The 23,581-nt window shown below is 48.0% G+C and overlaps 1 protein-coding gene and 1 long non-coding RNA gene across 10 annotated transcripts in view; one reads left to right on the plus strand and one right to left on the minus strand.

The window, feature by feature from the left end:
• Window positions 1–11: 11 nt before the first annotated feature.
• LOC106149658 overlaps window positions 12–23,581 on the minus strand; it is a 33,123-nt gene continuing 9,553 nt past the window's right edge. The window contains exons 2-3 of one of the 2 annotated variants that reach the window (XR_001235971.1): window positions 6,278–6,368; window positions 12–342 (exon numbers count right to left, since the gene is read on the minus strand). This is a non-coding gene — a long non-coding RNA (uncharacterized LOC106149658). Of the gene's footprint in view, window positions 343–4,212; window positions 4,304–6,277; window positions 6,369–23,581 lie in introns of those variants that run through there. The other variant, XR_001235970.1, reaches the window with a different exon arrangement.
• Window positions 356–23,581, plus strand: part of Hmgxb4 (HMG box domain containing 4) — a 29,825-nt gene continuing 6,599 nt past the window's right edge. For 2 of the 8 annotated variants that reach the window (XR_259462.2, XM_005374655.2), the window contains exons 1-8: window positions 3,452–3,775; window positions 4,377–4,525; window positions 4,848–4,926; window positions 5,676–6,652; window positions 19,756–19,837; window positions 21,204–21,268; window positions 21,978–22,083; window positions 22,501–22,670. Coding sequence is in view for 7 of the 8 variants with exons in the window: in XM_005374655.2 (XP_005374712.1) it covers window positions 3,460–3,775; window positions 4,377–4,525; window positions 4,848–4,926; window positions 5,676–6,652; window positions 19,756–19,837; window positions 21,204–21,268; window positions 21,978–22,083; window positions 22,501–22,670 (1,944 nt within the window). In the remaining variant the exon portion in view is untranslated. The other 6 variants (XM_005374656.2, XM_005374657.2, XM_005374654.2 and 3 more) reach the window with 6 other exon arrangements.

Raw genomic sequence — 23,581 nt, forward strand, 5'->3', positions numbered from 1 at the left:
AGCCCGTCCCGGGGCGCTGGCCCCCGAAGCCTGGTGTCGCGCGCAGCCCCGGCGCCCCACCGAGCCCGCCCTCCCACGGGAGCCTCCTCCACGCAGGCCCGGTACCCTCCACGCTGCTACTTGTGGATTCGCTCGATTTTACACCGCGGAAGAGAAAAACCCTGCAGTTCTGTCTCCGGTGGCGGGTGGTTATATTCGCTCCTAGCAGAATGGTGAAGACCGAATCCCACAGGACGCCTGTTGGCCGCACCCGGCGTGTCAGTGTGTGTCCTCGCCAGTCTGCGCGGTGCCCACGGCTCTGAGCGAGGGTCTGTACACCGGCGCTGCTCCTTCAGTAGGAACCTGGATGAAGATAAGGGAGAGATTCCGGATAAAGATGAGAAGACTTCTACGTGCCTATCATAGAAGCGGCAACAAAATTTTAGAGATGTGTGTCTGACAACTTGCGATCTTGAAAGGAGTGTGGGAAGAAAAGAAAAAGCCTTGGATAGAGCCCAAATCTTGGACCAGACCCAAATTACAGGATTCGACTTCCTGCCCACCTGATGGGGCTTGTTTTGTTTCCTCTTCTTCAGTCCTAAGCTATATCCTGGGATAAGGATACGTCCATGTCATTGCTGGGGCTCAGATTGCCTCCAAAATGTCACCCTCTGCAACGTTTCCAGTGTTTTATAGTTTGAGTTTTCAAAACAGTCAAACATCTGATGATTTTAACTTTTTCTATAAATACTTTGATCATCCTGGAAGTCTGTGCCTGAACATAATATTTTGATCTCCAACTGGAAGACCAACTCTGCCTCCCCTTTCTCTAATCCTGAAGAAAAGTCCCAGAACAGCCAGTTGGTAATTTGCACATTTCCCAAGTATGCATTTTTTACATTGGGTGTTTCTTCCATAAACTATTTAATAATGAACTTATGTTGTCATTTCCTAGCACACAGAGACAACACAATTGTAAAATTATCCCTGCCTCTTGGAGCTGATGACATTGGATTTTGTAAACTCCAAAATTACAGAATTCAAGAGAATGAGTTTTAACACTTCTTACATTTGCTGACATTTAATGTAACCCTGTTTTCTAACATGAAAATCGAACCTAATTTTTCTTGTCATTAACCCTCACAATCTGCTTCCTACCCTGTGAACCCTGAGCTTACCATGGGTAACATTCAAGACCTGAGAGCAAGATCAGGGCTCCTCCATTGTGAATACTGCCTGAACTCTGTCTCCCTTTTACACTGCTGCTTGAGGCTTTATCTGCTCTCATCTTTCTCTTCCGAGTCACAATTAACCCCTGAGCTTCGATAATACCTAATTTTAAAGAACCTGGAAATTGAGGACCCCTCAGTCTGCCTAGTGGCTCTTGATCTTGGCTGCCCCAGTGCTTCAGTGATTTGGACTTGTGTTCAGGCCTTAATCTTTTTTTTTCGTAAGGTACTTATCCTGTAATCTGTAAAATGCCCTTCATTGTAAGATTCCAACAGTAGTAGGCCTAATTCTAATATATAATGCCAACACCAGCACACTTTGTGTGTCGGCTTGCCCCTGGGCTATAGACCCTGATGTTGTGCTCCTTTTCATAGCTTTTTAGATCTGCTAGTTTTTCAAGCAGTCAGTTACTAAACGGTGCATACGATTCATGCTCAGCAGGTCACTGTCATCTTTGTATGTTGCTGTACAGGTGCTTACACCTTACTGTAGGTTGCTCAACTCTGGTTGGTGTTAAGGTTACCAGGGGAGGGCCCACTTATAAGTCCTAGACCTGCCTTTGCTTACATTTTTAAAGTGCATTTTGTTGTTGACCATGGTTAACAGCTATCTTCATGGCATTGAATGTGGGTTTGTTTTTGTTCTTTGCCATTATTTCTCTTTCTTTGCCAAAGTTCATTTGACATGAAAAGTATTTAGCTGGAAGTCTCAAGCTATAGCAGTTCTTGACCTTATCAGCGTGTGAAAATCAATGTGATACGCATATAGTTTTTCTAATAAACTCAGTATTTTAGTGCCAACAAGAGCCTGTCCGTTTTCAGATGCATAGCTGTGATTCAATGGGTTACCTTTCACGGCCTTTAGCGATAGCGCGACGTGGGCGGGAAGGGAGGACAGTGTCGTCCCCACTTGAGGAAGTTCAGTATGCAGGTGCTGGATGTGGAAAGCCAGCCACACTATATATCTTCTCTCCATGATGTTGTATGAGGCCTGACTTTATGTCCTCTCTGTTTCCATGAAAAGACCCTTTGAATAAGGAATTTTCCAGTTTGTCTTTAAAATGATCCAGTTAATTTAGTTTGGCCTCACTCTAGCTTTTCTAACCTTGAGCAAAAGTCCATTTTTCATTTCACCTCTTAGGGAAGGGAAAAAAAGCTTTTTTGTGCATTTTCTTTAATCGTTCTTGGTAACGCTTTTTTTTTTTTCTTTTCTGTTTTCAGCGCAGAGCTACTTGTGCATTGTATTTTATCTGACCTCAAATAAGGCTTTCTGGTTTTTTAACTGTTATTGTGAAAGTTTCCTTTGTCAATCAACTTCATCTTTCCTCCCACAAAAATTACATAGAGTACTTCAGTGTTACCCTCACCTCTGTGAAGGGATTAGTAATGTCACTGAAGTGTCCTGTGGTATTACTATACTCAGCTTACAATGCTGAAGGTAAAAGTTAAGCAAATGACCAGTCAGATCAACTTTTAAGTATTTGACTATCTGGGCAGGGCATTTTCAGGATATTTAATGTATAATTTAAATTTCCTGCAAAGACCTTTCCTACAGGGCTTGCTGCTTGTCCTTAAAGTATTTAAAGAATTTTACTTTACCATACCATACAGTGTGTAAGATTGTCCTCTTCAAAGTCAAAATGAGCATTTAAACTTGAACACCAAAAAAATTCTAAGAATTTAATACAATATTTTCAGCATTTGGGCTGGGGATTTAGCTCAGTGGCACAACACCTGCCTGGCAAGCGTGAAGTCCTGAGTTTGATTCTCCGTACCCCCCCCAAATTACTTTTAAATTACAGTAATTCTAAGTAGTGAAGATCTTAAAATCATACACATTTTGTACCAGTGGACAAGCCGCCTTTGAGAAAGGCTGTGAGTGTTGAAAGCTGTCACATGGCCAGCTACTTTAAGAAGCTTTCCTACTTTTGCACTTCTAAGAACTTCCACACAGTTATATTGCCCAATAAAAAAGAGTTTTTAATGTCCCTATATTATTACTTGTGCCTAAGTTGTAGTACAGCTGGTTTCCTGACTGACTAGTCCAATTGTAGGGTTTTGTGGTCGCTGGTGTTCTCTGCAGTCTGTCTTCCTCTGCATCTTGCTCTATCTGAATCGTATAACCACTGAACCTAGCCCTCTGGCTTTATGTCAGTCTTACCTCGTTTTCATGTTATCAGTCTTACTAACTTTTCAAAAACTCATTTTGGAAATATTTTTTAACTAGGAAATATTTTCTGTGCCTCACCAAATGACAGCTATAATTTATGAATCACGTCTAATTAAGTGTAGCATACTTCCTGCAGTTTCAACCCCGGTGTGTTTACAAACAGAAGGAGGAGGCTACAAGACACCCCTTTATTTCTTGCTGCCCTTCCAGTCTGCCCCTGGATTACTGCAGATTTTCTCCTGGAAGGTTGCTTCTCCACGTGATTTCACATTACAGGAGGGTTTTCCTTCTTTGTTTCTCAGACCTGGTCCTGTAGACGGAAGGAACCTGGACAGTGACACATGCTCAAAGCCCTGCAGGACCGCCATGGCTTATGATGACTCCCAGAAGAAAGAAGGTATGACCCCTTAACCTGAGAAGCCTTTCACAGCGGGTGTCCTCATCAGGCCTTGCAGCCGTGGAATAGAGACCGGCACTGGGCACCACAGCCTGCACACCACGGGCCAGGCCAGAGCAGTGCTGACACTCAGCCTCCACGTCCTCCCCAAACTAGGCCCATGGAAACGAAAACCAGGACAGGGTTCCAACACGAGCCTCTCAGGGTCTCGGGCGAGCCCCTGCAGCACCCTTGCCTGAGCCAGCTCCCTGTGCAGGAGTCCGGGGCAGGAACACACCTGGATTCCCACAGAGCAGCGACCGCAGCGCACGACCCCTGCTCTTTCTGCCTTTCCTCTGCAAGCCTGTGTCCACTCACCAGAGCACACTGAGAGCCGCATCTGAGGACGCACACGGGGCCTTTCATAGCATGGAAGCGTGGTTTCTTCAGGTTTGACTCTTCTATTTGCAGCCAGGTCGTCAAGAAATACTCTGGTCCCTCTGGATCTAGCCCAGTGTCTCAGTGAACTGAGTGAAATATAATTTTAATCTGGAAATAGAGGGACCATTGGTTGCTGCTTACCTTTCTCATTTCCTTTCCCACATGAACTTGTGTTCCTCAGATTGCTTTGACGGTGATCACAGCTTTGAGGACATAGGACTTGCAGCTGGCCGAAGTCAACGAGAAAAGAGACGTTCTTACAAAGATTTCTTAAGGGAAGAGGAAGAGATCGCTGCTCAGGTCAGGAATTCTTCCAAGAAGAAGTTAAAGGTAAGTTCTAAACATTTGAATTAGGACGGTTTTAAACTCACCACATTTGCTCATATATGAAGAGGAAGTGTCTTTGTAAAACCTTTAAAAAGGAAATAAATGCTGCTCGTGTCCACATTTACCATTTCCTGTATCTGACTTTGTTTTATAAAGTCAAAACCCATCCAAGAACAACAGTGGTTCCACATTGCTTTTGCCTTACCTATGTCTTCCCTTTTCTTGTACCAGGCTCAAACCCAGGGTCTTGAGCCTGCCAGGCTGTGCAGCACTCCCACCCCACACTGTCCTCTCAGTGTCCGTTCCTTTTTCCCTGTGGTTGCAGGATAGTGAGCTGTGTTTCTTGGGGACGGACGCGCACAGGAAGAAGAGGAAGCACTCCCCCGATGACTACCACTATGGAGGTAAGGCTGGGAGGGCAGCAGGCGGGAGGAATGCATCGCTGGCTCTTGGAGTCGGGGTAGGGGAAAGGGATCCAGATGTTGCTGACTCAGTGGCCTATTTAACAGGACAGTGGTTCTTGTTCTGAGTGCCGATAAACCAGTGTGAAGGAGGAGAGGTGGAGGGCTGGTATTGTGGAGGCTTCAGCATAGAAGAACAGTCTTCATTTGTGATACACAGGTACCAGGTTCCTTCTCCCCCCAATCATCCACTTATCTTGTGCCATTGTTACCTAGCATCCCTTTGCCAATGTAGCCCTGTGCCCTCCGACCTGCATTTGTGGGTCGTTTCTCAGGACAGAGCCACTCACAAAGCCAGTGTTCCTAGCTGCACTCTGCTGACACTGGTGAGACTAACCTTGTACCGGAATGAGTCTGTTCTGGACACAGAAACCAATAATCCTCTGTCTGCAACCTAATCTAAAGCATAACTTCCCTAACCCACAGCTGTAGTCTGTTTTTCTGGGTGCTCTCTGGTTGCTTGTGAGGACTCAGTGAAGAGAAACTACTTTAGTGGCAAGAGTGGTCTCCAGGGGCTGAGGCAGAATCCGCCAAACCAGGTAGCACACGGGCGCCGGCTCTGAGGGTTAGGAACCAAGGCCTCCCCTCGCTCGGCTTCTTTCTCGCATTAGCTGGGTGTCTCTGGTGAGGGAGGACACTTGGTAGAAACTGCTCCTGTTTTACTGACACGCACTTCTCCTGATTATTTCCAGACATTTCTTCTCTGGAATCGGCACAAAAGAAAAAGAAAAGGCCCAGTCCGCAGGCTGCTGACACAGCTATGGACCTGTTGAAAGCGATCACTTCCCCGTTGGCAGCAGGCGCCAAGGCCCCCAGAAAGGCTGGGGAAAAGTCCTCTGGCTCCTCCAGCCACGCAAGCCACATGAGCCACTCGGAGAGTAAGCGGGAGCACCATAGGAAGAAGGGCAGTGCCAGCAGTGGGGAGCCACCCCTGGAGGACGGCAGCACCCACAAGTCAAAGAAAATGAAGCCACTCTATGTGAACACAGAGACCCTGACCCTGCGTGAGCCTGATGGTTTGAAGATGAAGCTGATTCTCTCACCAAAGGAGAAGGGAAGCAGCTCCGTTGAGGAGGAGTCTTTTCAGTATCCTTCTCAACAAGCAGCTGTGAAAAAGTCCTCCAAGAAGTCGGCTCGGGATGAGCAAGGGGCTGTTCTTCTAGGGCACGAGTTACAGAGCTTTCTGAAAACAGCCCGGAAGAAGCACAAATCGTCCTCAGACCCACACTCGTCACCTGGCCCTGAAGGCTGTGGATCTGATGCCACCCCGTTCCCAGAACCCCACAGCACTAACCTCGATGTTTCAGGGCTCGAGCCGATCCTGGTGGAGTCGGACTCATCCTCTGGTGGAGAGCTGGAGGCAGGTGAGCTGGTGATAGATGATTCTTACCGGGAAATCAAGAAGAAAAAGAAGTCAAAGAAGAGCAAAAAGAAGAAGGACAAGGAGAAGCATAAAGAGAAGAGGCACTCCAAGTCCAGGAGAAGCTCGGGACTGCCTGCTGCTGCTGTGGGTGACGTTGCCATAACGCCCGGCCCCCCTCCCAGTGTCCCCTGCACTGGGGCTGCTGCTGCGCCTGCCCCAACAACTCTCAGTCTTCCAACAGAGGGGCATGGAGAGAGAAAGAAGAAAAAGGAAGAGAGGGACAGAGAGAGAGAGAGGGGAGAAAAGGTAAAATGTTTTTTGAAGGGGGGGCAAGGTTGGTCAGAGATAAAACTGGTCCTGCAGAAGAGGGCACTTTGGGGATTTCTCAGGGCTGCTGGAATGAGGGGGAGCATTGCAGGGGCCACGTCTGTGTGGTCCAGAAACAAGAGCAATCTTTATCATTTAAGGCTTTCTTAATGGTAACTCCTTCACCATGCCAGTCATAAGCTGAGGAAACCAGCTGCTTAGAATTGACAGAAGGAGCAGATCCCAGTTTATTTCCCTCAGCAGTGCTGTGCTGCCTGCCAGGGCAGGTGGGAAACGTGAAGAGGTGTCTTTTGAATTCATTTTGGAAAAATAAGTCTTCAGAGTCAGTGGTATAATGACTAGTCAGGCCAACAGAGGAAGCCAGCGGCTTGCCAGGCATTTGTGCTGGGGTCAGATGCCTTCTTTTGGTGGTAAGCGCCCGTTGCTGCAGGGCTGTCTGCTGTAGCTGGCTCTGGGAGGACTACCTTCTGGCCTCGGGGAGCCCTGCACCCTGGAGAGGGGAGTGAAGAAACTGTCACTTGGTTTTGATTTCTTTCCTTGCAGCTGAGGTTTCTAGCAGTTGTGTTTTGGGGTCTGATGGCTGTGTCATCAAAGTTTTCCTGTTAAAAATACCAGTAGACATTGTGTCCCTGTTACCAAAGTGGTAGCTTACTTTATAGACATTTATAAATGCTATCATTTAAAAGCAAGGAAATCTTATTCTGAGATAAATTACCAAGTAAAATGAAGTCTTGTAAATACAAAAGAGTAAAAAGAAAAAATTGAGTTTTGCCACCTGAAAACAACCATTCTCTTCCTTTGTTCATATTTTTGAAAAATGAAACACCAGTAAAATCTGAAGAAAAGCTAAGAAGGAGGTAATCAGATATATTATGAATTTGGAAATGGAATTTACTTCTGTCGGTGAGGTGCAAGTTAATCTTCCCTGCACAGAGCACCTTGGATGGTCAGGGTAGGGTAGATGCTGGGGACTGAACTCAGGACCTCTGTGCTGAGCTATTTTACTTTTTATTCTGAGATAGGCTTTTGCTGTGTTGCCCTTGCTAGGTTGAACTTGCAGGATCTTGCTGCCTCTGCCTCCCAGAGTCCTGGGATTGCAGGCCCTTGCCTTCACACCTGGCACAGGTACCTTTTGGTAACGGGGCAGGAGGGTCTCAGTGGTGTGGCTGTGGACCTGTATGGGTTTCAAGACAAGGCCTGAGCCGAGAGGAGAAAGGTGCTCGGTGGAGGTGAGGAACTGTTTGAGAAATAGCATAGAAAAGTAGCAGCTGCACCCTTGTTCCCAGTTGCCTGGTAAATGGTCCTACTTTTTAGGTGAATATAAATATGAGGGTCCAGACCTTGGCTACGCATGTGTAATGATCAGGACTCACCCCTAGACCTGCTGTTTTGGCTTTACCTCAAGTCAGTCTGCTTTCTGTGTCCTGTGGGCATTGGCTGCCTCCCTGCACAGCCTCACTTCCGTTGTTTTGCACATTGGTACCTGTAAGGCCCAGAACTCAGTGAAACGGTTGGAGCCAGGGTTGAAAGCTGGGTGTGCCCACTCCCCTGTTCATATCCTGAAGCTGTGCCTTCCAGACCTGGTTTGACGCTGCCTGTGCTGGACCCCAAGCCCTGTCGGAGTTAGCTTCTAAACCCCCATGGTACCTTGCTGCCTCTCCTGTTGCACATTTTCTTTCTCATAGTGCAACTATCTTTGTGTATACACCACTGCCCGTCAAAGGCCTCAATGGTAGTGACTGTACGGGTCACCGTAATGTGTCCTCAGCTCCTCAGAGTCCTGGGTGACCACTTTGTAAGTGTATGTCAAATGAATGAATGTGAGGATAAAAACATCCTATTGAGAAGTTAGGTTGGGAACAGACTGTAAAGAGTCTTAAACACCAGAATGAAGCCCTGGCTGTGTGCACTTTGTGGTTTATGAACATACTTTGGATTTCAGACAAAGCATAACTTAAAATGACAGAGCTATACAAGTGGGTTAGAGTTGTGACAGAACACACAGGAGGTCATGATGGCTCAGGTCAGCAGTAAAAGCCCGAGAATGAAAGTGGAGAGGCAGATCCCAAAGAGATTTGAGGGAAAAGTGAGCAGGATTTGGCATGCTAGGTACATGAGTGAGTCCAGCGGATACCCCAAACCCCTACAGATAGCCATCTCCTGGAGGTCAGGAGTTGCTTGTCCTCATACCCCGTGGGTATATCACTGCTAGGATTTTTAGTTTTATCATGAAAACCTTAATATAAATTAATGATTGTGACTGTCCAAAAATCTGAAATAGTCTTAGTCTAAGTGTAATAATTTATCAAATGGATATTTGTAGCATAATTACCACATTTTTTTGCCACATCCAGCACAGCTGTCCAATTTCCCAGGGGGAGGATGGCAGAGGACAAAGAAATGGAGACAAGAGTTAGGATGCAGAGAGCTGGGGTCAGGTGGAGCCCTCTCTGCTGATGGGAGAAAAGGAAGCACCCAACAATGGCAGCACATCTATTTACACACTCAGGAGGTTGAAGTAGTTGAAACCCCTCTGCCTAACAACTTGTTTGCCTGGCTCGCCTCAGGCACCCTGCCTTCTTGGAGCTGGGATAGCTTGTTCACATGGCTGGCCTTGGGCACTCCATGTTCTCAAGGCTGGCCTTGCCTTCACCCCGCCCTGTGATTGATCTCCAGCTTCAGCCACTCCCATGCTTTATACCTGACCTGCACATAACAATTTCATATGAAGCCTTGAAAAGCTGTCCTTTCATGGATTTTGCTTTAGTGTGAAGAGCTCTAAAAGTCAGGCACAGAGCTGCCAGAGAGAGAAAGGAATTCTAAGGCAAAATATTCCCTCAGGCCCCTGTAAGCAGAGAGGAAATGCTGAAGGCCCTGAAGAGCCCCTCAACTTTAGTGTAGGAGGAGAGCTAGATCTTAGGAGAGGATAATAACTTAAGGCACACGCATCAGGAGCAGCTAAGTATTTGGCGTGGGCCACAGAGCCCAACCTCTTCATCCAGGTCCTGGCTCATGTCACTAGACAGGGTCTGTGGCATCTCTGTCTGACTCTGAGCTGAGGGTGAGAGCAGACTTCCCTCCTAGGGCTACTGAGGATGAACTAAGGTGCTCAGGCCGCAGCATGCCAACGTGCTCTGGGCGGGGTGCCGTGTCGGCTCCCCAGGGTTCATGGATATGGAAAGGTTGCGGGAAACCACTGACTGACACGTGTCAGCTACCTTGTGAGCCGCTGCCTCAGTGTGGTTCCCACTCTCGGCATCCCCGGTTGTGCTCCTTTCAGCAGTGCCATACCCTTACAAAGCTGAGTTTCTGGTGACTGCTCCTATAAAAGCCAGACCAAGTACCGCATGAAAACCCATGAAGGCACCAAGAACCGGGCTGGTTCAGAAACTGTATAGTGCTGTGCAGGAGTGCAGTGTCATCTCTCTGGGAAGCTCCAGAGAGCGTGGAGATATGAGGCCTGGAATTCAGCAGAACAGTTAGAACTAGGATTAAAAGTTGAGTGTCCACGTGCAATACTTGAAATACGTCATTGGTTAAGAGGAGATTGAGGCCGGATGTGGTGGTGCACACCTATAATCCCAGCACTCGGGAGGCTGAGGCGGGAGGATTATTGTGAGTTCAAGACCAGCCTGAGCTACAAAGTGAGCTCAAGGCCAGCCTGAACTGCATAGCAAGACCCTGTCTCAAAAAGACCGGAAAAAAAAAAAAAAAGAGATTGAGCCCCCAGCAGATGCTGTAGGACACCGGTGCTGGGAGCCGAGGGGAGGGCGGTTGTGTTGCAGGAGAAATACGGAGGCGTGGGAAGGGCAGATCCAGTTGTCGCCTGTCCCCTGCATCAGATGTCAGTGAGGCCTGGGGGGGTGGCACATGGCAGGAGCTCCAGCTTTGGGGTGTGAGGGTACGGAGAAGGGATATGGGATTCCTCCTAGAAAGGAGGTGGCTCCCTGGTGAGTTTTGTTTACAGGCTGGATTTTTGTTTTTGGTCTCCTTGTTTTGTTACTAGGTTTGCATGTTTTGAGTCCTGCTTTCTAAGGGAGGTAGAGAAATCATGTGGCAGTGTCTGTGCTGACCTCTGACTAAAGATCATCACCTTGGGGTGGGTGCTGTTTGTCACACTGCAGCATAGCAACATTTGGTCTTGCTAAGTCAGAACTCATTGCACACTGCAGATCTGTGCCCTCCTGTGGCAGGGCCAGGCGGTGAAGTGCCTGGCAGCAGCAGGCTTTATCACGCACCTACTAATAAGCTGACTGAAAGTTGACATACAGCCGTGTTACGTGGGCTCTCCCTCAGGTAAAACAGGCTGAGTGGCAGCCACGGATGGTGAGACTCAGTAGCCACCTGAGTGCCTGCTCTGTGCTGCGTTCCTGGCTTGGTTGGTAGCTATCCATAGCCCAGTGTGATGGAGGAAAAAGCCGAGAAGAGGCAGAGCCAGAATTTCAGTACAGGTTTCCTTAACCCAGGTCTGACCTCTCCATAATCACATGCCACGTGATTATCTAGTGTCATAATACATCTTGACAAAGATAAAAACATCCTATGTCAAAGAAAATCAGTCAGGTTGTTAGGGTCTCAGGGTCTGAGATCCATACTATTGAGAAGTGGGCCAGGTATGGTAGTGCATGCCTGTAACCCCAGCATTCAGGAAGCTGAGGCAGGAGGATCACCGTGAGTTCAAGGCCTGCCTGAACTGCATAGCGAGAGCCTGTTTAAAAAAAAAAAATTAAAGTGGGAGGTTTAAAGTGGAGAAGTAAGTGATGGGAAGCTTGGCTTCAGGTGCAGGGTGCGTGGGTTCTGCCCTAAACCTGCCGCTTCCTGGCCTGTTCTCTTGAGATGCTTCCTTATTTCTGTTTGCTTGCAGTACAATGGGGCTGTTTCGGTTACACTCCTGATACCTGTAATGTGCTTAGCTCAGGGCACACTCAGCAGATGTTGGTTCCATTAGAATTGCTGCTGCTTGTTCTAAGAACCCTAAATACGCAGGAAGACACCCTCTTAGAACTTTGCGTAGCTGGTCACTTCACATGTTACATTGACCCAGCAGGGATGTTATTATGTATCTAGGGCCGGCTGAGTATCTGCTGGCCTTCAGGGAACCAGACTCTGCATGGCACATATTTGGAAACAGTTAAGAAGAGAAAGCAAGCAGGGCCTTTAAGGAGCAAAAGCAGGTGTTACAGGATGAGTTTCCTCCAGCTCCTTGCTCTTCAGAGAGCCGTGTGGTCGCTGGTGAAGGACAAGAGAAGAGCCCTGTGACCCCTCGCGCCCTCCTTTTAAAGTGGGGACCCCCCCACTTCCCCTCAAGGGTGTGGTGGGGCAGGTGCAGTCCTGTGCACGTGCCCTCCAGCTTCTTCCCACATACATGCAGAGTCACGCTGTATTAGAACAGCTAGCCCTCCTGCCCACCAGGGTGTGCAGAGGAGGAAGAAAGGGCTTCCCTCGTGGCTTGGGGTCTCTCAGAGGCTGCAGAGTGCCAGGAGGGCTGGGTGCGGAAAGCCAAGTGGCTCCAGGAGCCGGCCACGGGTTTCCTGGAGAGGCATCGCGAGAAAGAGGAACAGGCAGAAAATTAGATGTGGAGATGGTAGAGGTCACAGGACCTTTGGGGACCCCAAAAAGTCTGTGAGCCAGAAGCAAAGCCAGCAGCAAGTGAAGGACCATGCAGCAGCAGGAGTCTCAGGAGGCGGCCTTCGGGGAGGAGTGGGGCCTGAGGAGACCGACTGATCACACCCATGGTCTCTGTGTGGGGAGTTCTTAGTGTGGTCCTGGCCCTGCACTCCTTTCCCACCCTGCTTCATCACTGGCGTCTCTCAGATCACCGCTGGCTGTGCGCAGTAATGGTTCCCATGACAGAAGCAAGGGAGGGGAGCGCAGAGAAGTGCCCTCCAGGGTGCACCCTGTCGGTGGCAGGCAGGAACTGGGTCCCCTGGGCCTCTGCTCTGCAGGAAGGGTGTGAGTTCTCCGAGGTGAGAGCAGCAGGAGCATCATGCACACTGCAGAAGGACTGCTGTGCAAGGTGACTAAGGCAAGACTTCGATGTGAAGACCTTGTCTCCCTTTCCCTTGGCTAGACCAGGTTTGGGGTCGGGGTGGGTCAGAAGAGCGTCAGCTGGCAGCTAGGGTCTGAGTTCAGCCCTCCGGGGTGGGGCTCTGGACCTCAGTTTCCTGAGGCTGTTACAGGGTTTACGGGTGTTCCTGTAGACACAGCTCTTGTACGTGTCTCCTAAATGATAGTGACAGCTTTTACAGCAGAGACTGAAGGGACTTGCTTCCTATATTAAAAGAAAGTCAAGTGCTGGGGATTTAGCTCAGCAGCACAGCGCCTGCCTGGCAAGCACAAGGTTGTGAGTTCAATTCCCAGTACCAGAAAAAAAAAACAAAAAAATGAGTAAATAAGTAAAAGAAAGTCAATTTTTTTAAGATTCATAAGCTGTGTGGTGCCTTTAGCACCAGATATTTTTTCCTTCAAAATTGGATTTTAAGTTAGTTATGAAGAGGGATTTTCATCAGATTCTTAGAGTTATATGCTCCAAAAGTCATACTCTTTTATTATTATGAAGACTGTTAAGAAGTTGTGTTTGGTTTGGTTTGGTCTTTTGTTTGTTAGTTTGTTTTTGGTACTGGGGATTGAACCTGGGGTCTTCATATTGAGCTTTATTCCCAGCAACCCATTTATTTGTTTGTTTGTTTATTTATTCATTCTTTTTTTGAGACAGGATCTCACTAAGTTGCTAAATTGCCCAGGCTGGGCTCCAACTTGCACTCCTCCTGCCTCAGCCTCCCAAAGTGGGGGAATTATAGGTGTGCACCACCACAAGTGGCTAAGAAATTACTTTTTTAAATGGCTTGATACTGTAGCATATCTGATGGAATATTTGAATGGAAGTACGGGTTGCAGCATTTCATACAGGGTCACATTCGGTAGGCAGGCTTTTTGTTGGTAATTGGGGCTAATAATAAAGTGGATCCACGTTTTTAAAATACTAACATTGATTCAAGCAGAGACTGTGCATTCCAGCTGTGACTCTTGGGCATGGAGTGTTTTCTTGCACAAGAAAGCCTAGAATGGAAAAAAAAAAAAAAAACATCTATGCAAAACCAGGCATGGGGGCACACTCCTGTAATCCCAGCCCTCAGGAGGCTGAGGCAGGAGGATCATTGTGATTCGAGACCAGCCTGGGATACAAAGTGAATTCAAGACCAGCCTGAACTGCATGGCAAGACCTTGTCCCAAAAAGACAAAAGAAAAAAAAAGCCCAGAGTGGAATCAGTGGCCTTGGCTTGGAGTCTGGAGAGAGGTTTTGTCTGGATGAGTGTCACCCCCCATTTGTCTGTCTGCCTTTGAACTCTTCGGCCTGAGAGCTGCACCTTCGGTCCACACAGCTGGTGGGTTTGAGGTCAGCATGTGTTCTGCGCACAGGGAGTGGCCCATTCTCTTTGGAGACCTCTGGGAGCACCATGTGAAGGCAGCAGGACGCGAGCAGTAGGCACAGCGTCCCCCTCTAACGCATGTTACTGTGGCGAATGGTGGGGCCTGATTTTTTAAATTACGTTAACCACAGACTTTAGAATCCCTTTTGTTAGCTGCACACTCAGAAATCCACACAGAAACTCTTCAGGGAGTAATTCATAAATGATCATGTGTCACCACTGCAAGGTGTGGGTGGCCTCTGGGGTAGAGTGGGTGACAGGTGCAGCCCCCCAGGAAGAGATTTGTGGAAACTGTTCTCCAGGTTCAAGGCCAGAGGCTGCTGTTCGTCTCTCTTGGGGTTTGGTTTTTCTCCTTAATTCTAGCTTAAACATGGTTTCTGTCTTATCTGAAATTTTCTTGAGGAAACTGTATGACTTGACTTCTGCAGAGCAGGTTTGGCAGTGATTGAGAAAGCCCCTGTAGACCTGCATGCAGGGTTCTTTCCGTTGTCACTCCCTTGGATCAGGGCCGAAGAGCACGGCCAGCTTCGTAAGAAACCCGAGCTGTCCCGCGGGGCAGTCCTGCAGCGCGGTGGCCCCGATGAATAAGTGACCAGTTGTGCCCGGCCCCCGGGGCACAGTGCAGCCAGGGCTCTGGGTTCCAGCCACGCAGGGGTGTGAGAGGCATTGGTGTTGTTTCAGTTTGCATTTTGCTGGAGACGTGGATACGGAATGTCTTCTCCTGTCTGTTCAACACATCTCTTGGTGCGGGGGTCTCTTCGGTCTTTGTGTTTGTCTTACTGTTGAGTTTTAAGAGCTCTTTGTATATTTTGGATAACAGTCCTTTATCAGATTGTCTTCTGCAAATATTTTCTTCCAGTCTGCAAATGTTCTTTTCATTGTCTTAACCACGTCTTTCCCAGAGCAGAAGTTTTTAATTTTAATGATGTCCATCTGATCAATCCTTTCTGTCAGGGCTCATACCTTTGGTGTTGTATGTAAAAAAAAAAGTATTACCAAGGCAGGCATGGTGGCACACACTTGTAATCCCAGCATTCAGAAGGCTGAGGCAGGAGGATTGCTGTGAGTTTAAAGCTAGTCTGGGCCTGCCCCCGCCCAAAAAAAAGTCATCACCAAACCCAAGATCATCTGAATTTTCTTCCAGGAGTTTTAGTTTTGCATTTTACATTTAAGTTTGTGATCCAGTTTGAGTTCATTTTTGTAAAGGATACAAAGTCTGTATCCAGATTCTTTTCTTCTGCCCTCGCACTTTTTTTTGAGTGGTGGGTAGGTAAGACAATCGTGTGCGTCCATCTGTCCGGCACTATTTGTTGAAGACATACCCTGTATCTCTTCTCCACTGCGCTGCCTGTGCCCCTTTGAACACAGCGCACTGTATCTGTGCATGTCTGTCCCTGGGCACTCTGCTGCTCCAGCCATGTGTCTGTTCTTCACCCGCACGCACCAGCTTGGTGACTGCAGCTCTGCAGCAAGCTCTGAAGTCAGCGGGTGTCCGTCTTCAGGGTGGTTGTGCTTCCATACCTGGTCAGCTGTCCTGGGCCTTCACCTTTTCGTGTAAACTTGAGAGTCAGTCTGACATATTGCGGGAACTTAGGTTTGTCTCTTGTAGCAACCTGCCTGATAAAGTCAGACCTTGTCAGGATGATACCCTCTTCACTTAACTTAGACTCTGCTCCCTGGGTACCCGTCACATCTGCAGGATCCCCTCTGCCCCTCTGTATGGCACAGTCTTGGGGCTGGAACCTTCCTACTTGCCGATCTCGCGTGTACATAAAGGGAGGACACAGCAGAGCTTTGGGCGCCCCTCTGTGCCCCACAGGGTAGCTGTTAGGTTCTGTGTCCCGTTTTTGGCTGTGTCCAACCCAGAGCAGATCAGACACTGTCTGATGAACACCCACAGTTGGATTATGTGGTGCTGTCCGCGTCTTACTTAGAGGGAAGCTAAAGCTCGGGAAAATGAAGCCATTTGGGGAACTAGTGATTAGTATGGTCAGAATTCTTCTGAGCTTGTTGGTCGCAGAAGCACAGGCTCTCTGTGCTTACCACATTTCCCAGGTAGGTCCTACTACTTTCCTGTATCTGATCTGTGCTTTTCTGCTCCTGTCCTGTCAGACTGCCGGCCCCGCTGCCCCCATCCTGCCCTTGCTCTTCCAGCCCTTCTCTGTGGCCCTGCACACAGCCTGTCCTGGGGCAGCCTGTGTGCTGCCCTAGCCTGGGCACCACCTGCCCTCTGTCTGCGGCCCTCCCCGCCGCTCCTGTGCCAGCTCCACTTTCTTCCCTCACTGTCAGCCGGCCCTCACGCAGGGGCTTCTTTGCTCCCACCCTGGTAGGTAAGACGGTGCCTTCTCAGGCCCAAGGCCACTCCTGTGGCGGCACTGCTTGTCAGCACACCTCTCCTGCACCTGGCCCTGTGCTCAGCTGTGCGTCCGTGTCTGCCGTTCCCACATGCTCTGGAGCAGAGTCAGTGTCTGAATAAATGGGTGGTGGGGTACTTTTAATAAGTTACTTTCTTCTGTTGAAATCTTTCCTTTTTTCTTTGAAATCTTTCTGCTTTCCTTCTTTCCCATCAGATGGTTTGAATATCACATATCAGAGATGTTATCCTTTCTTACATGTTTTGTTTGGATCAAAAATTAGCATGTAAAGTACCTAGGACGAGATGGTAGCTTCAAAGCCTGAATGTCATGTTTGCCACAGTTTGTGCTCTTTACCTCCGGAGCGTGAGACCTGGGCCTCAAACGCATGCTCTTAACTACATGCTGTCGCACCACCCTGTGCTGTTGTTCAGTTAGTGCCGCCCATTTTCTGTATAACGAGTAAAGTCCTGCCAAGCATGGTAGCACACCCCTGTAATCCCAGCACTCGGGAGGCTGAGGCAGGAGGATCGTTGGGAGTTTGAGATCAGCCTGGTCTACAAAGTGAGCTCAAGGACAGCCTGAACTGCATAGCGAGACCCTGCCTCAAAAAGACAGAAACAAAAACAAAAAAATGAGTAAAGTCCTTCATGAGAGGTGTGGGAAGAAACCCTTTCTTCACTATATGGACTGGGACCTAGATTTGCAATTCCCCTAATACCATAGAGGAGCTTCAACTTTATGTTACAGCTGTAGTTGCCTTGACAGTAGGAAGACCGACCTGAAACAGCTTTTGTATCATATTTGAGAAAATATTGGTAAACTCCTTCCTCACAAGTTTTAGGATACGGCCAAGTGAACTGTGTAATATCTCATGCACATACCAAGTTTGACCAAAAATACAATGAATATTAAAACCCTTTTTTCTCACAGTAAAAGACTCATTGCCAGGCTGGGCGTGGTGGTGCACGCCCACCTGTAATCCCAGCACTCCTAGAGGCTGAGGCAGGAGGATCATTGCAAGTGTGAGACTAACCTGGGCTACAAAGTGAGCTCAAGGCCAGCCTGAATGGCATAGCAAGACCCTGTCTCAAAAAGACAAAAAAAAAGACGCATTGCCATTCATTAAACTCTCTCAGAATCCTCTCCTTCGCTCTAAACACATTCATCCCACCGATCTTGCCACTGTCTGCAGCAGCTCTGGAGTTCTCTTTCCCGGAGGTCTTTAATTGCACTGTCGTAGCTGCCCCGATATTCCAAATAGATTCAAAATGCTGACCTTTCATGGTTATTTTGACTTTGGGAAAGAACCAGTCACACAAGGCCAGATACAGGTGGAGGATGGGGTGTGCTCAAAGCAAGGGGGAGCTGGGCGTGGTGGCATGCCCTGTAATCAGTACTGGGAGGCTGAGGGAGGAGGATCGCTGCAAGTTCAAGGCTAGCCTGGTTACAAAGTGAGTTCAAGCCCAGCCTGAACTGCATAGCAAGACACTGTCTCAAAAAGAAACAAGGGGCAGTAGTTTGAAGGAGATGAAAGGCCATGTGTTTTTACTGTAGTAAGCTTTTAAATTTAAACATTTGCCAGGTCTTTCTGTCGTACTGCCTTCGCTGCAAACATACTTGGCAATGTTCTTGATAACGTTCTCAATATTAACTGGTAAGGTTGATTCTATAATTGAGAAAAATTTTGAGGTAGAGATTTCCACAAATTACTGCTTCATCTTGCACTCTAGTAAATATTCAGCATATAGGTAAGCTAGGCCATTTTTAAAAGATTAACATAAAATTTTGAAGTTACATTTTTAACAGACCTGTCACAATTTTCCAAGTGTCATCTCATTCAGTACAGTTACCTCGGAAGGTACAGTAGGATATTTCCATTCCTCAAAATGATTTCCGAATTCCTTTTGGAACTGAAGTCCAAGCCACCATTATTGTCATCAGTGTTTGTTTTTCAATTGTAGTTATTTTATGGAAGCATTCAGAACTAAGGCAGGAAGCAGGACCTGGTAGCCTCAGCACCAGGCTTCACTTGGGAGGCTGAGGCACGAAGATGGAGAGTCCAAGGCCAGCCTGGGCTATAGCGAGGCCATGTTTAAAAAAAAAAAAACTAGGGAAGTAAAGTGTAGGATTGAGCTTTGTTCAAAGCAAGATGCATCTCTGAAGTTATGAATCAGCATGAGGTTGTATGTTGGGTTTTGGTCATAAAATCTGACTAAAACTTTGCCAGTTGGTTTCAAAATGTGAAGCGTTGGGGCTGGGGATTTGGCTCAGCAGCACAGCACCTGCCTGGCAAGCGCAAGGTTGTGAGTTCGATTCCTGGTACTGGGGAAAAAAAAAAAAATGTTAAGCCTTTTGTCATACAGTGACCGCAGGACCAGAGGGTCTATCTTAGGAGATGGGAGACCGATGTCTTTTGATGCTTACAGATAAAACGTGAGGGGTTTGCAAAATCCCATGCAGAATACATCTCAGTGTATTAGATTATTATAACCCAGGAGTGGTGGGCGTGGCTGTCACCCCACACCCTGGGGTGCTGAGAATCAAGGACGGCAACTTCAGGCCCAGCCTGGGCAACTTAGAGACTTACTAAGACTCTGTCTCAAAAATTAAAACGTAAAAGGGCCAGGGATGTAGCTCAATGTGAAGGCTGAGGCAGGAGGATCGTTGTGAGTTCGAGGCTACCTTGGGCTACAAAGTGAGTTCAAGACCAGCCTGAACTGCATAGTGAGACCCTGTCTCAAAAAGACAAAAAAAGAAAAAAAGAAATCAGAGCCAAGCATGGTGGCACATACCTGTAATCTCAGCACTTGGGAGGCTGAGGCAGGAGGATCATTGTGAGTTTGAGGCCAGCCTGAACAAAACAAAACCCTCTCTCAAAAAGACAAAACAAAGAGTAGAAATCAATACTAGAGAAACAAAAAGGACATAGATCTCACTCTTGGATTTCTGGCCCCAAAGTTTAAAAGGAAATAGTGTGGTTCTGACTTTCAAAGATGCACTTCCTTCTGAGAGAATCCCTGACACAGGAGTGCTGTAGGCCGAATGAAGGCTTCCCAGATAATGAGCATGTAGCCGGAGTGACCTGGGAAATCTATCAATAATCTGTAAACATAAAGCCCCTGAGAGATACTTATCATGGGTTGAGAAGTTACCTTGTGTCAGCTGATAAACAGTGTGATACCTTTTTTAAATGAAAAGGTACAGTACCCTTTCTGTTTTGTCAGCATAAGTTCAGCATCACTAAATGTGGGTTCTGATCAAGTCTTGCCTTGTTCTGTGTTCTCTGTGGCACTAGCCGAAAAAGAAGAACATGTCGGCCTACCAGGTGTTCTGTAAGGAGTACCGCGTGAGCATCGTGGCTGACCACCCAGGGATAGGTAAGCGCATGCGGGCTTTCTGTGCTCTCCTCTCTGCTGTGTGTCTGGAGCAGTGCACTTAGCTGAGTTGGTCAGCACAGCTGCTTTCCATGTTAGAACACAGATCGCATCTCTCTCCTCTGACCTGCAGATCGCTTTAGATTTTGCCTTCATTCACCTCGCTGATACAAGAGGTGAGCTTCCCATAGATGTCTCTCAGTGTGTTCCTGCCAGTTTGAACTGCCAGCAGTTCACGCATGACCGCCCTATCGGTACAGGCTGCTCTGTGCCACAGTCTTGCATGTACCGTCGGTAGTACCAGCCCTCTGATGAATGTGTTAAACTGAAAAAATAGGAAGCTGTGAAAATTAAATATCATAAAGCATGCTACATGTAGAAGTGTGTGTGTGTGTATTTACAAAATTCTGGCGTTGGCTTTCCCCAGACCACCCTTAGGTGTAGAGTTAGACCCAGTGGCCCGCACGGCACTGTTCACATTTGTCTCTGTGTAGTCTGGTGAGGTGAGGAAACAGTCTCCCCCAGACCTGGGACAGTCGCTTAACCTGTGTGTATCTCACTTGCCTGCTCTGCCCCTCCATGGGGCTGCTGCGATGTACACCTGAGGACACTCTCAAGCACAAGACAGCCGGGCGTGGTACGGCACCAGCTGACTTCAGAGCTCGCTGCAGAGCTGTCAGGGATAGTGCTAGTGTTCTAGCACTCTGGAGGCCGAGGCAGGAGGATTGCAGTGAGTTTGGAGCCAGCCTGAACTACATATCAATTCCCTGTCTTAAAAACCAAAGAGAAAGGAGGAAAGGAATTAGGGAGGTGCTTGCTGTGTAGATGGAAGGGTGGCATCACACACCTAGGGGCTGCTTCTTGGCTGCCAAGTTCTTTGGCTCTGACCATTCAGATATTTAGTAAAAGCTTAATATCCTTTATCAACTTCTATGTAGCATATGGTCCTTGACCTATCTTGGGAGGCCTTGTATTGTGAGGTCAAATTGAAAGACCACCAGAAAGATGCCTCAGGAATAAGTCCCAAGGGTAGAATGTGTGAGGATTTGAGCCTGTCTTCCACCACCAAAACATCCTTTTCCTATGGAAAAATTAGAAGAAAAATGACAGGGGTGTGGTTTGGTTTTCTTAAAGAATCTTGCAACCTTTCAACCTGATCTTCAAAAGCCTTTTTCCACTAGCTTGGTGGTACATGCCTGTCATCCCAGCACATGGGAGGCTGAGGCAGGAGAATCACTGTGAGTTCAAGGCTAGCCTGGACTGCATAGTGAGACTTTGTCCCAAAAAAGCCTTTTTCTGCTCTGATCCATCTTCTGTCTTGTTAAATAAGCCTGTTCTGTGTTGTTTGATTTTCACTCTTTTATGCCAGATTTTGGGGAACTGAGTAAAAAACTGGCTGAGGTGTGGAAGCAATTGCCAGAAAAGGACAAACTGGTGAGTGCATTTTCCTGCAAACACGTTTCATAGCTTTGCCTTTTAAGTGGATGGTTCTCCTGCAGACCATCCAGCTGCACAGCAGTGAAGATACTGAAGAAAATGGCCGAGCAGCGGGCCACGGTGTTGACAGGGCCAATGCCAAGTTACCAAGCTGAGGGTCTGGCAGTAGGGAGGCGTCTTCTCTAACTTTGGCTCATTTTTCTAAACACTTTACACTGAGCTAAAAGGAGGCCTAACTTGAGCAGGGAATGAAGTGTTAAAGGAAGACAAAACATCACAGTCTGTACTTGAGACCCTGAGAGTCGACAGGGCTGAGGATGAGGGCTGAGGAAGATCGCCCGGTGCACAGTTGGCACGGGCTGTGCTTTCGGGTCACCCCCCTCGCCCATGGCCACATAGTGGGCCCTACGACCGGAAGCCAGTAAGACAGTGACAGGTTCACTTCGGAATCTTGCAGTTCTCTACCTAGACGGTGGCCAGGCATCCACAGGTGATCTGTCAGTGCTGAGATCGACCCTTAGCAAGGAGGAGTGTTCATTTTCCCAGGCCTAAATGTCAGTGGAACAACAGGCCAAAGCCATCTCAGGACCCTCGGCCTAAAAGCACCGGCCTCTGTCCGCCCGCTGCACTCTTCCTCTTGTTTCACCACGACTGCCTTCCATCTTACGTTCTATCTCTTTTCATGGGCTCACTGGTCTGATCGCAGATCTGGAAGCAGAAAGCTCAGTATCTGCAGCACAAGCAGAACAAAGCGGAAGCTACAACTGTGAAGAGAAAGGCGTCCAGCTCGGAAGGCGCTGCCAAAGCAAAAGGTAGCGGACACCTCCCCTCCTGCGCTCGCCGCCCTCCTCCAAAGCTCTGACGTTTGCTGCCTCACTAGGAAATTGGGAAAACAGCTTACCCTAGAAGCAGGCCTCAGTCCCCACATATTGTTACTGAGTATTATAGGCAGCAAAAAAGATGTTCAGATTTAGAAAATAGAAATAAATCAAGTGTCAGGGAACTTCTCCTGTAAAGACCCAGGAGGTAATGTGACGGGCCTGTGTGCCAAACGCATGCTCTGTCCCAGCTTCCTGTCTTCTCGCAGCCCTTCAAAAATGTAGAGCTCCTTAGCTCACAGGTCACTGGTTCTCAGTATACTTCAGAAGGAGGGAAGGTCGAGAGCAGCATTTCTGTAGTCCCGAAGGCTGCAGGCAAATTTCACCTGTCCACCCCTCCATTCTTCTCAGCTCCCTCTGCTGGAGTCCTGTCTCCCCAAAAGAAGTCCCCGCCCACCACTGTGCTGTTACCTGCATCGCCAGCCAGAGCTCCGGAGACAGAGCCCATCGATGTGGCCGCGCACCTTCAGCTGCTGGGAGAGTCCCTCAGCCTCATCGGACACCGCCTTCAAGAGACAGAGGTGAGCTCTCCGCAGTGTGGCCCTAGGGCACACCCACTCCTTCCCCTGCGTGCACTGAGCTTCGTGCCGAGTCTGCCAGGCACACAGGGCACAGGGAAGAAGACATCATGGTAATGGACACATCTAGAAATTCGAATGTACGTTTGGTTCTTAAAGCTTACACTAGCCAGGCATGGTGTGCACGCCTGTAATTCCAGCACTGGGGAGGCTGAGGCAGGAGGATTGTTGTGAGTTCAAGACCAGCCTGGGCTACATAGTGAGCTCAAGCCCAGCCTGAACTGCAGAGTGAGACCCTGTCTGAAAAAGACCCTATCTCAAAAGAAACAACAAAAAAAGCAGTGGAAGAGAAGTGGAAGTCCCATAGCAGTTTTGTTTACCTGTACTTCTAGGATGGTTTGGCCTTTTCAGCACATTTCCAGCAAAGTTTTAAATGTAGAGATTAGATTGTATAGGAGATGAAGAGTTCCTGTGTTTCTCTGAAAGCAAGTCAAAAATGAGGAAGCTGAGGTTCTAAACTCTTCATTACTGTGCACTGGAGTCGTGCAGTGCTCTGTGCCTGGGGGAGATCGCTGTTGTCCTAGACTCTACACTCAGAATCACTTAACCTGCAAAGCTGTGCACCCCACCTCTCTTCCTACACTGGGTTTCTAACCATGCTGCCCTTAGCTAATGCAGCAGCTTACCTCTTAGTTCTGATAAGAAGTCAGCTCAGGAGTGCTAATCCCGTGCTTCAGCAAATAAAATGCCAAAGGCCACAAGAGGTAAGACTTTATCCCAGTTCTTTGGTTAATTTTAAAAATTTAGCTGGTATCGAAAGAACTGGAATTCTGTCATGTAGACTCATCTGAATGATTAAAAGTATTTTCAAAATGAAATGGTCTGGGGGCCTTATCTTTTTTTTTTTTTTTTTT

Source organism: Chinchilla lanigera, unplaced genomic scaffold (genome assembly GCF_000276665.1).
Source record: "Chinchilla lanigera isolate Chin_1 unplaced genomic scaffold, ChiLan1.0 scaffold00004, whole genome shotgun sequence".
NCBI classification, from domain to species: Eukaryota; Metazoa; Chordata; class Mammalia; order Rodentia; family Chinchillidae; genus Chinchilla; species Chinchilla lanigera.